At 41.1% G+C, this 18,349-nt stretch overlaps 1 protein-coding gene across 4 annotated transcripts in view; it reads left to right on the top strand.

Moving 5' to 3' along the window:
- Positions 1–18,349, top strand: part of MET (MET proto-oncogene, receptor tyrosine kinase) — a 92,047-nt gene that overhangs the window by 45,231 nt on the left and 28,467 nt on the right. For all 4 annotated transcript variants that reach the window (XM_076330465.1, XM_076330455.1, XM_076330437.1 and 1 more), the window contains exons 4-10: positions 2,057–2,188; positions 3,594–3,767; positions 9,295–9,455; positions 10,653–10,755; positions 10,969–11,105; positions 13,580–13,744; positions 14,696–14,795. In XM_076330465.1, the coding sequence (XP_076186580.1) occupies positions 2,057–2,188; positions 3,594–3,767; positions 9,295–9,455; positions 10,653–10,755; positions 10,969–11,105; positions 13,580–13,744; positions 14,696–14,795 (972 nt within the window). The remainder of the gene's footprint in view (positions 1–2,056; positions 2,189–3,593; positions 3,768–9,294; positions 9,456–10,652; positions 10,756–10,968; positions 11,106–13,579; positions 13,745–14,695; positions 14,796–18,349) is intronic.

Below are 18,349 nucleotides of genomic sequence, written 5' to 3'. Positions count from 1 at the left end.
TAAAATAAAGGTCAGTCAGTGTTTAAAGTACCGAATAATTTTTCCAAGATTGTAGAGATGGGATCCAAATTTTCATGTATTACTCTGAGGCTGCAACGCAGATGTGTTTAAAGGGTTAACACTGTGGCTCAATCAGAAAGAATGCTTGGCAATAAGAGGAAGCCTGGATTAATGATAGAAAAGAATTCTTAGCATTTTATAGCAGTGGGTATTCGAGATGAGACACGGCTAATGATCAACTAAAAAGGTATTTGCAGCTGTGGTGCTACCTCTCTCCATAATGCCAACATTAATCAAGCTTTTTCATGCAGCTTTGCAGTCCATTCTATTTTTCATTGTCCTGAATATAAAAACAGAGCTCATGCCCTAATACACTGAGTCAGAGACCATACTTCTGTGTCACCGAAAATGATCAGACCTTATTGATTTCTAAAAGCTGTACTTTCTGTACTGTGAAACAAAACCATAGCAAAGTCTTTAAAAAAGCCAGTTTAATTTTAAAGAAAAAAAAGCCTCTTGTAACCCCAAACTGTAAATACCTCTGGGATGTGAAGCACTTATCGCCATGAATTAACTGCTCATATATTTTAAGTCTTGAATTACAACAAAACATCAGCTGTAATTACAGCATCTCTAAGTCTAGTTTTGGAGTCAGCCATCTTGTTGAAAGACCTTGGCAGTGTGAAAAGCCAGTGAAATCGTGTAAGTCAATGTCCTAGCTGTTCTGATGCTGCCTTCGGAGTCAGAAGAAAAGCTTCATTATAGTGAAAAATTAAACATTTGACATACAAGTTATTTCCAGAATGGCTTCAATCTTTTTAAATAATGAACCCCATTGAATCTCAACTTCTCAGCAAATGTTGATTATCTAAATTCCTTAAGTAAACTACACGTGATGCAGCTTTTGAAACATGAACATGATCTTCCCTCATGTAAACAATCCTCTGCCTTTGTTGCCTGATGCTATCACATTTGGGCGCACATCCTTCTGGATTGCAGGCCCAAGCCTATAAAATCTCACTATCGAATATCCACCCAATCTGCAGATGCTTTATGCCTGTGCTTAACAGCCATGACTCATCCCATTAAAGTCAACAAAGTTACAGTAGTAAAGTTAAGCGTGTGTTTGCAGGAATAGGCCCAAATTCTCAGAAGTATTTAGGTAACTCAAGATGCAGAGAGATGACTAGTAGGGGAATTTCATACCGGTGTGACTAATCTCCCTAAGATCTCCTAAAATCAATAGAGAGAGAGAGGGCTCTTGCAAAGGGGCTTCAGGACAACTAAATTAGGCTCCTGTTTTCGAACATCTTCCAGAGAAGCCCCCAGCTCTCCCTGTCGTTTAAGAGGTGCTTTGAGTGCTCTGTCCTGGACACCTGGCTCCTGCAGAAATCGGCAGGAGACAGATCTCGAGGTGCCTAGCCACGTCTTGCAAAGAGCCTGTCTGTAGCAATAGCCACCTCGCCAGCTCTGGGAATCGAGGTCCGTGTACTGTAGCTCTGTAAAGCTGCTCACAACGCAACCTACGCCTGCCATCATAGCTTTGCACTCTAATGGCCCCACATGCATCAAGACCAGATACTACTGACACAGGGTAAAGTTTACTTTTCAAACTGAAGGACCAAAGTGAAAATAAATGGAAATACCTTTGACTTTTGAAGGCCTGGAGTTTTAAGATTCTTTTAAATAGACGTCGTAGATAAAATTCTTCTTTCTTAAATGTACAGGGCTGACTAAATGACCCATCTTCATTTTTTACGGTTGATTTACAAATATCTGAAATTAAAGGACTATTAAACATGCAATGAATCCTTCATATTTTAATAAATACGATGTATTTTGAGGATCCTCCAACAGCCGTGATTTTACTGTGTTAAATAAAGTAGATTTTATAGCGCCTTAATCAGATCACGATGGAACATTATGCAAAATATTATGCAATGTAATGCAAAGTAATTAATGCAAGCAGAAAAGTGGTAGGAACATGAGACCGCTGAGCAGCATGCATTTGTGGCACACGCTGCCTGCTGATTTTCCCAATTTCTTTCTTTCTTAGATAGTGGTTTCCCGTTCAGAACCCACAGCTCCACATGTCAGCTTTCAGCTAGACTCCCACCCCATCTCTCCTCAAGTTGTTGTCGAGAATTCATTAGATGATGGCTATACCCTAGTAGTGACTGGGAAAAAGGTGAGTGGTTCATAATCTAATCCTTCTGTGCACTGTATAAAACCTGCTGTCAGAGCAGCAACTTTCAGTAAGAGCAACTATTTACGCTGCTGCTTTATGTTCTGCGTCCTCCCAGCCTTGCCATTCCCTTGGGAACACTGGCAAGTTTCCGCCAAGATTTTTTTTTTTCTCTATTAAACAAACCGACAGCCTAATATTGAGAAATGTTTAAATAATGTAAGAGCTGTGATATAAACCAACAAAAGCCAGGAAATGCAAATTTTAAGGCTGAAACCCTGTCCTTAATTCAAGTGCTTGCAAAGAAAAAAACACACAATGGCTTAAGGAAAGAATGGTGCTCACAGTTTCCTGGCTTTTATTGGTTTGTGTCATAACATTATAACTTTTTAAGGAGGGGGGTGTGTGCAAGAGTTATGTGGGTGTGTTTAAAATTGGGAGTCAGCGTTCATAGTAAGGTTTGAAGATTGCTTTAGCATGTAGTCTACAAAGGGTTAATAAAAGATGAAGAGCTGTCATAAATATGCTATTGTCATAAGTAGATATACATTGTAGAATGGGTTTAAAACATCAGCAGGTAATATTACAGATAATCCTAAACCATAATCGTAAGCAATAATTTGACCCCTTGAGTTCTATAAGAATTTACCGAAATACATCAGCCATTACCAAAGATGGTTATTAACCATTTGGTAGAAATGTATGAGATATTTATAAGAGTAATCTTCAAGAAAATGTCCAAAATAAGTTTAAGGAAGGTACTGAAGTGTGAAGAAGTATGATGTACTTATACAGTAATGTAATTATATACTAATTTTAATATTTTGACTAAAAAGAATTCTTATATATTTGGAGTGACTATTATCATAACTATCCTGATATTTTAAATAATACACGTTTTAATTCATATTTTAGGTATAGTATAGGGTTTTTGATGATAGGTGTTAAAAAACAAGTACATGGGCAGTCACGTGCTGTAAGAGTGTCACAGATATTAATACAGCCTTGCCAAAGTTGAAATAGCCATCATGCCTATTTTTACAAATGTATGAACTAAGACATACTGAGATACAATGTTTTTTCCAAGAACTGGTGCAGAATTGGGAAGAGCACACTGCTGTTTTCTTTTTCCATCAGCAAAAAATGCTATCTTGCTGTAAACACCAGATGCTGGTAGTAACTGTATATAACATTAAGATGCCTTTAGGGTTTCTCCCAAGCGAATTTAAAATCATGTCAATTAAATTACTTATAAGATCCTATAATTACTGAGCTAAAGAGAAGTTGAACCGCAGCTTGCACATCTGAAATCTGAGTAGCACCACAGCGCATTGCATAAATAGAGACTCTCCTTGCCGCTTAGCGTATGTATTAAAAGGATCTGTGCATGATGTCTTTCCACCGACAGATAACGAAGATCCCGCTGAAGGGGCCAGGCTGCCATCACTTCAGGTCCTGCAGCCAGTGCCTGCTGGCGCCTCCCTTCATGCAGTGTGGCTGGTGCAGCCAGCAGTGCCTCAGGTCTCCCGAGTGCCCCGGCGGCACCTGGACCCAGGAGTCCTGCTTGCCTAGGGTTTATGAGGTAAAACGGTGGATTTCTCATATTTATCTCTGAGGGAAGAACGTGGTCTGCGCTCTGCGGACATTTTCTGTTTATTTTTATGCAGTTATGATAAATGAAGTGTCTGCTCTCCTCAACTTCCCCTCGGCCTCAGTGTCCATAAAGCCTCTGGCTGGAGGCACGTACTCTCCCTGAATGCTGCGGGCTCAGGTGCTCACAGTGGACGGGTCTGTCTGATCATCCTGGCTTGCCACAGGAGAGCCTCGGCCCTGCAAAGCGCTCGTGGTGGGGAAACAACATGGGTCTGAGCCAGCCTGGCAGGGGTCTGATGGGAAAGGCCGGTCACAAAAAGGAGCTCCCTTCCTCTCAGACCCCTCTCAAAGGGAAGAGGTGGAGGAAGGCACCTCCCGTGCACAGCTGCCACAGCCTGACCCAACGCAGGAGGTCTCCGGCCCCCGCTCCTCATCCATCCCCATGCTGGCTCCAGCATTGGAGGAGAGGGTGGTGTTTCCCTGGGGGGAAAAGTCCCTCTCTCCCCTACCTAAGCTCTGCGACAGAGCTGTCAACCAAAACACCGCCCCGGGGGAGATGTTTTTTCTTAACGTCCCTCCCTGGCTCCTTGTTCCCATGGGTCCACTCGCCACTGAGGGGGATGACGCTGTAGCTGCACCCCTCCCTGGGACGGGGACAGCCGGAGGCTGCTGCCAGCCGGCCAAAGCCCATCAAGGGTGTGCGACAACGAAACCGCACAGACGAGCAGAGAGCTGCACTGGTGCGTTCCTGTTTTAATTTAGCTATGGTTAACACAGGATTCGTACTGGCCGGCTGTACATGTAACCGAATCATCCCGTGTGAAGTGTGACATAGCTGTGAAGGCAGAGGTTTATAGGGCAGTTAACGGACTAGAAAACTGAGGGAAGGACAAGCATAAAACTTTCTGGTAGCACTTATACCCATTTATTTTTCTTAGTGCATTTAAACTACACCATGTAGTGTAGTTTATATAGCATATATATTATAAAGGAAAATACATTTTCCTTTATGGGCATACAGCTTATAAACGGAGATGAAAATTTGACATGCTAAACTCTCAGAGAGAAAGGAAGACAAAAGGTTTTTTTAAATAAATAATGTATTTCTTTTAACCAGGCAGATGATTTCATGTACAACAACTTTTTAAGGAGTAGACAGGCAAAACTGCTAATAATCTAGAAACAAATCTAGAAACACATGTTTACAGGGTTTTTTTCTTTTCCATGTTCACCTTTCAGATACAAAATTTAGGACTAACGCAGGCAAAATTCAGTGAACAAACAATGAAGCATTATAGGAATCAAACCCAAAATGGATGGAAGGTGGGGGGGTATTTGCCTTGCTTTCTATTGCCATTTACCTTTGGGCAAAGGAGATGTAAAAAAACTGCTAATGCAGAATGTGAATAGTTTACTTTCCCTTTATACAAGAACACATTTATTTCAAAAAGGCTGTATTAGATGATCAAATAGTCCTTTCTGGCCTTAGTTCGTATGAGACTATGAATCACCAATTCAAAGGGATACCCTGAGAATTAGTCCTGATACATTTTTATATACCTCTGCAGGACCAAGCTACTCACGCCTATACTGCACAGCTTGTTTTGTCTTTCCTAGAGCTCAAGCACAAGTAGCATCCCTTAATATTTTTTCTTGGCAAAACTTTCTGGCAGTGGCTGCATATTGCCACACCTCCAAAAAGATTTCTAAGGCTCTGAACTGCTTAGTTTCTGATTTTCGGAGGTGCTGAGCTCATATAGCCCTCTTTAATTTCAATCATGAGTGTGTGCACTCACCAGTTTTAAGAAGCAAGCGCTTGGAGCCCATGCAGAGATGCTTAGACCGAGAGGTGCGTCCCCAAGGCCACCTCTGCAGTCCCTGTGAGGTCGCGGGGAGGACTCATCCAGAGGAGCGCGCCTTGCATGTGGGGCAGTGGGAGCAGGCGTGGGGCCAGTCGGGTGCTTCCCTTCCTCATGTTGCTCAGCCCTGCCTGCTCAGCAGAAGCCCAGTCTACCCCTGTAATGAATATGGATCTGTGGCACTGATGGATCTTGAAGTGAATCTCAAATTACAGCGTGCCCACTTTGGTAGAAGTTGCTTCTAGAAGGCTTGTAAGGAAAAAAATGCATCTGAGTACTTAAATCCCTTTGGATTGCTAGCTGTTAAGACAGATTTCATGCTCTACTGGACCATGACATTTAACATTATTACTGAAAAAAATATAAAACAGATTATTCATCATCTTCTGATCTGTCTTTAAACCCACATGCATAAAATATGAGAAACAAGCTTGTTTTGTTCCTAACAAACAGAGGATGACCTGCTTTGCATAGTATCTGAAATTCTGTCTGAACCCCCCCTAATATTTTGCAGCTTTCAGAGGGACAGATTGCTTGAGATATGTCATATGATCGCTTTAACCTGAGGGGAACACAGAGCTTCTCCGAGGGCCTGGTCCAATGGACGTTAGCTAAGTCTTCAACAAAGTTTTCCCAGGTTATTACACAGAGTGGTGCACAATGGAAAAAAAAAATGAGATTTTCCCCTCATGAGGGATGGCAGAGAAGAAACGCAAGAGTTTTCTTTTCCTGTGGAGTCCTGCAGATCCTTCGTCTCTCTGCCCTGCTTTAAGCATTTTTCATTGGAGCTGTGGGTGGCAGAGAGCAGCCCCCCACCCCACCCTGCGGGGAGCGCAGAGCTCCAGCTCTACCCTGGCATCCCCGCTGCTACAGACGGTGCAGCAGGGCTGGCACTGGGACACGTCCCCACCACAGCCCGGCTCCCACCCCTCACCTCAGCGCCGTACCCCACTCCCATCCACCGCCTCTGCCAGCGACGAGGCATGTTTTGTCAGCCTGGACAAGCGGTGCTAGAGGAAAGCCGGGGGACTGGAGGGAGTCTCCTCGGAGATCGCTTGGTGTTGGAACAAATTGCAGGCATCTGCGTACAGCGTTCAGGTCGCGCTGAAAGGTGAACGGCATAAAAGAAGAAATAAATTGGTCTCCCTTTTGATTCTTTGTTGTGGTTAAAAACCTGACATGGTTTGTTGTTGTTTTTAAAGTGAGTCATTTTAGCTGGCTTTTGTCTCAGACGTATCAAGAACATCAGGCCTTCTGCTGCCTGTTTAGGTTGGAGGTTTTGCTGGAAATTTTACATGTGGCCTGTATGTGTTCTTGTCTCTTAATTAAAATGAATGGGCCGTTGAAACTTTAATAAATAGATACTTTCTTCCAACAATTTATAAAGTATGTGAGCGGATATTAGCATAATGGCTGTCAACATAAGCAAAAGGAAGACACAGTGCTTTAAAGTTTTCCAAAAAGAAAAAGAAAAGTTAACTTTCTCTCCCTTAACCCAAAGTCCAGAGAGCAGCAGGGACAAGCAGAATGGCAGGCCTTGCAGCAGGACTTGCTCCATGTTATCAGTGGGGTTTCTTTGCTGTAGAGAACTTTTGAATCCTGAATTTCGTAGCATTTATAACTGATTTGGGTTTTGCTTACTTTCTGTTACTACCTGCACAATGTAAGCACACAGAAGGTGCCTACGTATACCTCAGTTCAAAGTCCAGAAGGTTCACTGTTCATTCCTGTCGACTCTCCCAAGAACAAGTCTGGGAAACCACATTTGACTTTCAGAGGTTTCACCGTACAGAACAAATGGAACAAAACTTAAGACATGAATAAAAACACTCTGCAGAACTTAAATACAAAAGTTTAAGATTCAGTTTATTCTTTGCTATCTACTTAAAGGTCTTGCCTCCTAAATTTGCTGGCAGAAGGTAGTAAATACTTTTACTCCTCTTCAATTAAGGCACATGGGCTGCTATCACAAGTCTCTTTTGGCAGATAAGATCACTCAAAACCAGTTAAGTGTCTTCGGTTTTTACTCTGTATGGCTTTGTGAAGCCTGATTTTAACGCCCTTATTTTGCTAACTTATGGATTACATTTCAAACTCTTCAAATGTCACACGTCAATGCATTATTGTACAAAACATTGAGACATCCTGTACTCCCACTGAGCAGTTTCAGTTTCTGCTAGGGTTTTGTTACTCCTAAAATAGATAGTGTGCTGAGATATTAAGTAGAGTGGAAAACTAGGATCTGAAGTCCATCCAGATTTTGAAGAAAAAAACCCAAAGAGATAAGGGAAAGTTAAACTTGGGAATAGCACAGACTCCACGGGGTACAGTACTGCTCCACGCTCTTAGCTGCAGTGTTGTGTGTCAGGGGGCTGTGCGAGCACCACTCCTTTTTTATGGGATTTGTGCAAAAGTACTGTTCCTTCATAGGCTCCCTCTTCTTTGCTCATTGAGAGCTGATTCAAAGCTCATTAAAATAGGAAAGATTCCTACTGGCTTCAGTGCATTTTAGATCAGACTCTTTGTCTGGTTTCTAATGGAGGCTGTAAATTTCCCCGTATAGAATATATGGTATAATTCTTTTGAAGTATTCTTCAGCTACCTTTCTATCTACAATAGTTCATTTCTGAGAGTCTTGAAGTATAGCTACAAGAGAGTTGAAAAGAAGTGTGCTGTCTTACTGGATTTCCAGATGAAATAATAGCCAAGTATCTCTCAAACACTTTCCTTTCAGCTTGAAAATGAAGTCGGGTCCTTTGAAAGGCACAGCTGTATTGCATTTTAGGGGCAAAATTACTATCACTAAAGCATTAAGACTAAGACATTTAGGCACTATGACCACAAGTATAAATTCAGTCTTTCATTCTCTGTTGTTTGTCCAGTGATACTGGTATGTTTGCAAAATTATGCAGTATTGTTAAAAGTCCCCATAAACCCTGAACCAATGTCTTTCTGATTTTTTTTTTTTTTACTGGAAGTACTGACCAGTACTTTTACTGAGTTTTGTAAGACTTCTATAGTGTTCCTACATTTTTCCCACCATTGTTATATTTTACAGGACAATTTACAATATACAGAAAAAAAAGCATTTCCTTTGTAGATTGTCTCTGTGTTTCTGAGGGGTAGTTTATTTTTAACTCGGAATTAGAGGTGACCAAATGTAAAAGATTTAAGGAAAGAATAGCAGAAGTCATGTTAACTTTATCACAGCCAACGCAAAATCGGATTATGGTGTCTTTGAAGCTACTTCACTCTGAACCTGACTTTCATCAAGCTGACAAAAAATGGTCATTTTGGGGCTCTTTTGTGTTCAGCATTCAGCTTCTAACAAAATAAGTACATTGTATGTTTAACATGCCAGAAATAAGATGTGAAAGACAAGAATGGTAGGATTTAAAAGACTATTACAATGCACAGCTTGTTCAGTGCCCCTAAACACTATCCTTCAAAGCTTTCTACTATAGGTTTTGTTATTTATTGCTACTGTCAGAGAAAGCTCATAATGTGACAAATGAAAGGTGAAGAACAATTAAGATGAATGGTAGGACATAGTCTACCAGAAGAAATGCTTTCCTGAAATTATTCCTTTGCACATTCTTTAACTCCATTTGAAGTTCAAGAAAACCTGATGTAACTAACACAATATTTTTTTAACAGATTCTCCCGAGTAGTGCTCCCTTAGAAGGCGGGACAAAACTGACACTGTGTGGATGGGACTTTGGATTCAGCAAAAATAATAGATTTGAATTAAAAAATACAGTAGTCCATATTGGAGGACAAATTTGTGCTCTGGAAGCAAAGTCTAGCAACAAAAACAAGTAAGAAACCTAAAATATTAGTTTCCTTTTATACAGACGTTCTTTATGTGGTATGGATTTTTTAATGATATAAACATTCCATCTATAAGTGTCATCTCCGATTCTGAAATTTCAAACAGGAAACTATCCCTTGGTTTGATAAGCCTCCCAAGAAAAAAAGTGCTCGAAATGGAGATCAAATAAATCTAGTTAATGCCGATAGCTCCTGCAGCAGCTTTTTCTGGTTTGCCTGTGAAATGCTGTTCAACATCTGTGGGAGCTGGCAAGAATGAAACTATTCAAAGGTTTGAAAAGGGGGCAGGTTCCTTTGGCCAGGATCCTGCTGGGCTCAGTTATATCACCTCCATCTTCCTGGTCTGTGAAGCTGCTGGAGAGAAATGTGAGAAGACGCAGGTATTTCATCATCCAGAGGCTTATGACCCTCAACTGCACCTCTCCTCTTCCTCCTCAGAAATAAGTATTTGAGACAGTGCGATAATGGCTTAAGTTTAAGACAGGTTATTCTGGTTGTTGTCTTGAAGAAATAGGAAGTTCAATGAATGTCCTCTCTCAGTTCAAAGCATATGACTATCTACTACCAAAGCAATCTGCAAATCATGGCACGGCTTCCCTATTCATACCTACAGCAGCAAAAAGATCACCCTCCAGAAGTACTGAGCACTCTTCTAACTGCTATTCTGAACAGTCTTAATGCAAACAAAATGATTTAAGGAGACTAGCTCATATATGAGACTGCGTTAATGTAATGTAATACATTGACACATGCTGCCACAAAAGTTCAAGTTTAATTTTTGGTAATATTTAAATTTATACAACAAACTTGTGTATATGATGCATTTTTTCTAATCCTGTTGTCTGCCAAAATTTGGCACTAAAGGAAAATTCCAAAAAACAACTCAGCCATTGAATGGGAGGTATTTGTTTTCTCTAGCGGGCTTCTTTTTTTCTGAAATTTATTTGATATACTGAAGTTATTTTCTCTGGCCAAGTATAAACACCACAGTGTTTGTATTTAGTATTAAAGAAGATGACCACAGTTCTTTTAGCTGTTATTTCTGAAATGTCCCTGACGCGCATAGACTGATGATTTGTTTAGTATGGATCCTCCATTATTGTGAGTTTGAAGTGGTTCTATTTTAATACGAAAAATCAAGCCAGAAAAAAATGTAATCCCATCTTTTTCCTTGTTTTCCAAAGGCTGGAATGCACAGTTCCTGCTGCAAAAAATCCAAGTTTTAATATATCCAGTACTGTGTCTGTTGGACATGACAAAACACTATTCAATACATTTTCATACGTGGTAAGCATTATGATTAAAACTTTATTGTCAAAATTAGCTTCAGTATTAACTGGAAGGAGACTCCTCATGAGTCCAATCCAGTATGGTAATTCTGTATTCCTGTTTGCATTATTATTACTTCATGGAAATGCTAATAAATGTTTTAAGATTCTTCCTCTTCACATTTTGAAAATAATTTAACAGTCCGCTGTTCTTATTTTTACCCTCCCTCAGAATCCTGTAATAACAAGCATCTCTCCCACCTATGGCCCCAAATCTGGAGGAACATTGCTAACTGTAGCTGGAAAATACCTAAACAGTGGAAAATCCAGAAGGATTTTTGTTGGTGAGAAACCATGCACCTTGAAAAGGTAATGTACTTACTAAAAAGTGATGCCTTTAATATTGAAATGGCTTGATTAAAATGTCTTGGAGTAAAAAAACCACAAACGTGCATTGCTCTCCTCTCCTCGTGTTACATATCAGAGAATTGATACTGCAATAAGCATTCCGTTCTGGATTACGTCCTGAATTTAGGATGTCTGAAAGGTTCCTAGAAGGGACTACGGTTCCCTAGAAGACTTGTTTATTCTGTAATGCCTTCATTAACCTCATTAAAAGGTTGCATGGAGAAGTAGCAAATCAGCTTCTAATGGACTAGAAACTGCCCATTTCCCATCATTTTTGTCACCCTGACTGCCACACTCTCAGCCCTCTCTCTTACATTAGCAAGAGCTGCTGTTCATGCAGCAGCTGCCAGTGACGTCCAGTGGGTGCAGGTTACCATTTCCTATAGGTTTGTTCGGTGGAAACATGACCAGTGTGGCAATGTGTATCCCGTGCAGATGAGCAGCTGGTTTTGTGGTACTATCAGTGAACAGCCTCCAAACTAGAGGCAGCATCAGTTTGGGACTTTTCCTGGTATATATAAACTTGTTTTGAGGATTAAGCCAGAATTTCTTGTGGTTCTGTACTGGATCCAGTAGGCGCTCAGTCAAGAATCTTTGACATGCTCTGTGTGGAAATGCCTTCAATCCCAGCTGAATATAAATGTTAAATACCAAGCACAGATTCTCTGCTATGGGCAGACAAGCATTCTGAATTTGGTAGCCATTCTACCATGGCGCAAATCCTGTTTGGTCCTGTTTTCAGGTACACCAGGGTGGCTCCAGAATTGTCACCTCTGCGGCCAAGGGCAGAATCTGGCCCACTGTGTTCCAGGAACAGGATGTCCAGCAATTCCTCTAAATTTTGAGCCTCTCTAGTGGTTATGGAAAGTCATAGTGGTGAAACATCACACTTGCGGAGAACGTGGGGAAGCAATAGCCTATTAGTTAATGTCAGACTCAAAGTCAGGAGAGCTAAATTTTATTCTTTGCTGCTAAATGATTTATTGTATGCTCTTGATCAAATCAGCTAAGTCTGACTAAATCAAGAAAGGGATTTAGGTATTCAAGTCTGATATTTAATCTCTACCAAGATCTTCAGCGCTTCTGTTCAGTGGCTATTTAATAGTTTAGGGCGGCATTTATTGATGTCATCATCTCAGCTGGTCAACTAATGGACAAATATGTAAACCTTTTGGGAATGATTCATCTGATCCATTTGAGACATTTAGTGGGGGTGAGATGACAGCCAGTTCGGAGGCAGACATCTGCTTTGGTCAGGTGGACTTCTAGGTATCGAACTGTAGTTGGGGCTTATCCAGTAAGCATCCCCAGCACCCCTCTTTCTCACCAGCCAAGTTGTCTGGAGACTTCTACACAGGTCTTAGCCAGTTTCTCAGGGCAGGTATTTCTCTGTCTAAACTGGCAGCTTTCCCCAGTTCCGAGGGCAGCTAGATCAAGGTTTATTTTTTCCTTTAAAAGATGGTAAAAAGCTTCCATATACATATGAACAAATCACTAACCCCTACAGCACATGGTGAACCCCACCTTCCTGGAAAGCTTCAGAAGTGGCAGCAAATGCCCCTTTTGTCTAATTTGGAGACAATCTCTCACATCCTTTGAGAATGGCCTTACTTGGAGGGCCCCTTGTGGTTGGGCCCAAATCACTGAAACCAGCTGGTAGAGTTACATTTGCTTCTCCAATCAGTTTTTACCCTTGCCTCTGATATGCCCTGCTCCCTGCAGCCACACTTCATGTGCTTCAAGCTTCAGGATCCTTCACCCCTCCGCTGCCCGCTTACCCACTGAGCTCAGTGCAGGAGGAGGACTTCCAGGGCCAAGCATGAGAGAGCAAGGGAAAGGTGAATATCCCAGAGACTCTGCTGCTGTGCTGAATTCAGCCAGCTCTTCCTGAATTTTTACCTTCTCCTCCCTTCTTCTTGCCCTCTGCCTGTCCCTCACCAGCACCTGGAGTCAGCAGATGCCCCCAGGGCAGGACATCTCTGATATGCTGGTACATCCCCCACCAGCACCTTTTCTTGAGGCTTTTTAACACAGGGTAAATCCTGTGGATTGGAAAGAGAAAGATGTTATCCCTTGGTTACAGCAGAACAAGTCATTCTCCTTAAACCTGGAGCGTGCTGTCGTTTTCCAGGCTGGAAGCTGCCTTTGCAGGGTGCAGGGACTGACGTGGCTGTCGCCAGCACGGGGGAAACACCTTCCAGCAGGCAAGATGCAAGTCAGCAAAATTAAGATGAATCTTGAGCCTAAACAGCGGTGTTGCTGTTTCTACCTCACGCCATGCTTATTTGTTGCAATATGATCATCCACTGTGGGTATCGATGACATTTTTTTACCAGCGGATCCTTAGGCAGGGTTGAGGCTCGCTAAAGGACAGTGTTTTAAACCGAATACATGTTTTACAATGCTGACAAGCAAGCCTTCTTCTGTCCTTCCAGCGTATCGGTGAGCACTGCGGAGTGCTACACTCCGGCACAACGAATTCCCCAGGAATATCGTGTGAGGGTGGGAATCGACGAAGCTATTCGAGACGCGAGCGGTCATTTCACATACAGAGAAGACCCTGTTGTTTTAAAAATTCATCCAGCCAAATCTTTTCTTAGGTGAGTAAAAGTTTCTTATAGAAATAAGAAAAGTAATGAATGAAAGAAGAATGGCTACGCTGCGCAGCAATCTATCAAAAGAAATTGCATTTTTATCTCTGCCATGCCAATTGCTTCTATTATGGTGCAGTTGCAGAGGGCAGATCATTTCCTTTCAGAGGTGAAGGAGAAGGGGGAAGGGCGCCTCTTTTCTTTGTGTGATTTAACTCCTAGCTGCTGCTGAGCATACCTGTGATGTCCTGCTGAGATACCTACTGTACAGCTAAGTGTGTCTCCTATACTGCGTCTGGACATTACACTGATTAGTGAGGAAAATCATTTAATGTGACAAGTCAGCGGTACTCAGGAGAGCAAATGGATTTTAAAATAGTCTAAATCCAGCGCTACATAAATATTATAGAATCATAGAATCATAGAATAGTTTGGGTTGGAAGGGACCTTTAAAGGTCATCTAGTCCAACCCCCCTGCAATGAGCAGGGACATGAATATATATGTATGGTAGTATGTGTGTGTTTTTAAGTGACATATTTATGGGCTCAGTAGCTCTAATCCAAGCCATCTGCCTTTGCCAAAAAAATGTCAGAAGTAAAAAAGACACCTTTTTCAGCACCACTGAAAGCAATAAGTTAGGTAAGTTAGCAAACGCTAAGTACAAGTAGACACCCTCCTTTAAAATGTACACATTTGTTTTATATCCTGGCATACCACAATTTTAAAAATTATTTTTCTTTTCTTGTATTTGATTAGTTGTTATAGCAAGTGTAAAATTTGTTTCCCAGAAAAATAATCTCAGTGCTCAGAGCTATGTATTTGCATTCACCCCATATGTCCCTAATTCTGGTTTTATGTTGTCATTTACTCTAAAATATAATTTGTAATTAACATTATCATAGCAGATGTATCATTATCCTACTCATCTTTTTTTTTCTTTTTTTTTTTATTTTTCCTAGTGGTGGAAGTACAATCACAGCTCAGGGAATCAACTTGAACTCAGTGTGCTTTCCTCAGATGGTGATTACTGTACCTAAACTGGGAATGAACTTCTCTGTGGTGAGTCAGTCTTGGAGAAGGCAATCTGTTATCTTGTCATCTTCGTGTGGTGAATGGCACGGAATTTTCACTCAAAATTCTTTGATTTTTGCCTTGAAACTTCGGGGCTTCCACAGACATTTTGGTGTCTTCTGCACAGACTGTTTCCACTACATAGGCAAAACTCAACAACAAATTTGAAATTAAACTGGGGGTAGAACAACAGTTTCCAAAGAACCTCTGCCAAAGAAATAAGGCTTTTACAGTATCTGATAACAAGATTTTTATATTGCAATTTAACAAAGCAAATTCAGTGACTAAACACAGAACAATGCAATGCAGGTATGTCAGATCACATGGCAAGTTCAAGTGCTACTGTGAAAGGTAGGAAATACATTCAAATGGTGACTGTGGATATAAAAAGAAAGTGGAACAAGCGTCAAAGAAGGAGGAAAAGTAAATATGTAAAATCAAAAGTAAGTATTCTTTTGAAGAATTTCTGATTGCCAAATTACCTATTGGGGCAAATCTTTCCTGACTTACCAAAGTTCAGCAACTAAGTTTTAAGAGATGTTTGGGTTTTTGCAGTTGGGTACCTCTGCATGAACAGAGGGTCAGTCAAGGATCTAAGCCGTCTTTTGTTACCTGAGTTGATAATACACAGTGTCTAAATGTAAATAAGGTGTTCAGATATGACCGTGTGATCTACTTTAATTTTTATAAGGAAAAGATTACATTTATTGGCTAGTTGTACTGGAACTGTTTCCCGTAAGCTTTTGCCTACATATTTGTCTTGCACCTCCAACATTTTCTTATCCTGTAAGGTCTGTTTAGCCTAACTGAAGCTAAATTGACCTACACTCTTTATGACATGCTACGTTACTGTTCATATTCTCAGCTTATTTCTAATGATCATCATACAGTATTTCCTGTATTGAATTCTAAGTATTAGACCTAGGTTTGCTCAAAGCATTTTAAATGGTATGCCTGCAAATTTGCAGTCTTTTATAGCTTCAAGGTCATAATATTCTTCATTATCCTAATTTGAATAATATTATGAGTGTCGGGACCTGAATTTCAGCTGGATGTAATCGTGGCTTGTAATTTAATGGGTTCAGATTTTAATCTGAAAATCAGTGCCCCTGCAATGAAACACGGTGTTCAATGTTATCAAAAAGACACTTTACTCATGAGTCCGAAAGCAAAATGTTTCAGTGAAATCAACCAAACTCAAAATTTATTAGGTTTTGAGTAATGTGGGCATGATTATTTCTAAGTACAAAAGATTTCCAAAGAAAAGATCATTGCTGAAAGCAGCTCTTTAGATTTTGCTTTGTGGGGATTTGAGCAGTCTTTCTTCTGAAGTCAAGATCATTCACTTGCTTTCTCTGCTCCCCTGTTCTCGAGAATATCCATATTGCTGCTCTTCAGGCCCTGATTCTGCATACCTTGCTTGTCAAATATTTGGGACTTCCTCAGAATGTGAACAGATCTGAAAGGATCTGAAGCTTTAAAAAACTAATTCCACTGTCCAAAAGTGACTGGCAACTCCAGGCAATGAACACTTTCCCCCAAATGTTGGGGAGCAGCCTTTCCTTTCAGCAGTGATTTGCTGCCATCCTGCCTTTTAACCTGCTGTTGAAAGAAGACATGGATGTAGACAGTCAGAATTATCTCCCTTATTCTTTTTCTTTTCATACCTTGCAGTGTGCGTGGTATTTGCCAACACACAAGAAGAGGCAGGTCTGACCCTCCTTTTCCGTAAGGATATCTGTCCCCTGCCACTGCGGATCTCTAAGAACCTGCCCCAGTGTAAAAGCAGCTGTACACAAGTTCATTGTCCCTGCACAAAGGGTGGAATATAACCTCAAACAGATTATAATCCAGAGTGTTTTATACTTTAACACTGCCCAAGTAATATATTTTGCTCTATTGAAATTAAAGGCTTCTGGCCCTCGGTGGCTTTCCCTTCCCGTTTGTTCTGCCACTAGTCTTTACCTCGAGCTTATTTCTCAAGGAAGGATATTAGTTCTCAGGGAGAAGAGGAAGATTTATAAGTGGCAAAACAAGATTGCACTGTGTAACTGAGGAAATTGCTGGCAGAAGATGCCTGTGGCTGCAGCCTGCCCCATCCTGTGCTGGAGATTCTGGGCCCTATGCATGAGCGATATGCCAAAACCCCAAACTTTCATCCAGTTGTTACAAAAATAAACAACGATGAGGAACTATTTCCAGCAGGGATCCAGAGCACTGCAATGACCAGCTATCCCATTTATAAAGGAGAAAACAGGTTGTGGTCCTGAATAGACCAAACCCAGACAAATGGTACAATACAAACCAAAATGATCAAGAAGTCCTGTAGCTGAGGTTATATATCTTTGTGCTTCCTTAGTTTGGGATGGGAGAGCTGAGTCTTTTTTTTTAATTGTTATTTAAGCCCTTTTTCTTTTCAGTTTTCTCTCACCAGCTTCCTCCAAGAAGCTGCTTTTGTCAGCATTCAGAAACTCTGGCTCTTGGGAAAACCAAAGCCAGTACTGAAACACATCCCAAAGCATCAAAGGAAAGTACAGCTGGGAGGGACCACAAGGACCTAGCGTGGCCCGCTTCCCTGCAGCAGGAGCAAATGTACACAGACCACTGCCTGACGGATATTTGTCTAGGCTGTTATTAAAGCTCCTTGTGAAAGAAATTTCACAACCTTGCTTAAACAAGCTTTGGAGAGAGCTGCTCTACCTGCTTACCTAGTGGTTTGGAAAGACTTCTTTCTAATAATTAACCCAAATCCTAGCTGCTAATTAGCTATCTTCTTGTTTAACCCTCAGTGGACACAAAAAACACATTACTAGTCTCTCCTGCTAATTTTACATATTTGCACTACATTATGATTCAGCCTTTCTCTTTTCCAGTTAAAACAAACCAAACTGCTCCAAATTCTCCTGATAAGTGTTGTTTCCTAGAGCTCTGTTCCTTCTTTCTGCCACCTCCCAGACCCTCTCCCATTTGCCTAAAACTGGTGGTGCCCAATTTAAAAGAGGTCTCACCTTTTCCTGTCAGCTATCTGTCCCCAGACCCTTAATTCACTCTCAGGCTTAATTGTGGCCTCAAGCCCTGGTGGAGTCGCAGTGTGAGTGGAGGGTCACTTTTGTGAGCAGCAGGAGCTGTTGGGGATGCTCTGCATCCCAGAGCCTCAGGGAGCAGAGCCAGCTGACGCACCCTGGGGCATTTGCTCTTCTCCGCCTGTTTCTTTCCATCCAGGTGGAAGAGATGAGTGGAACAACTGGTAAAAGAGTTTTTCTGGAACAACTGCCCATAAGAAATGGAGTTTCACTGAAACTGAAAAGTTTTAGGGGCAATATGCCAGCCCCCTATAGAAGAAACATTTAAGTTGAGCTTTTCAGCTTTCAATATTTCTGAAACTTTTTCTTCTATAAGGCAAAAATGCCTTGCTTCAGCTTTATCATTTTCATTTCATATTTATTTAAATTTCCTTAAAATTATTCAATACTGTGTTCACACTAGTTGTGTTTATATTACATTCTATGTTAACACTATCAAAATAATACATTTTGCCTTCT

The sequence above is a fragment of the Aptenodytes patagonicus genome, chromosome 1, assembly GCF_965638725.1.
Source record: "Aptenodytes patagonicus chromosome 1, bAptPat1.pri.cur, whole genome shotgun sequence".
Classification (NCBI taxonomy): Eukaryota; Metazoa; Chordata; class Aves; order Sphenisciformes; family Spheniscidae; genus Aptenodytes; species Aptenodytes patagonicus.
Note: the sequence above shows the minus strand (reverse complement) of the source record. Positions and strands in the feature narration are given on the sequence as shown.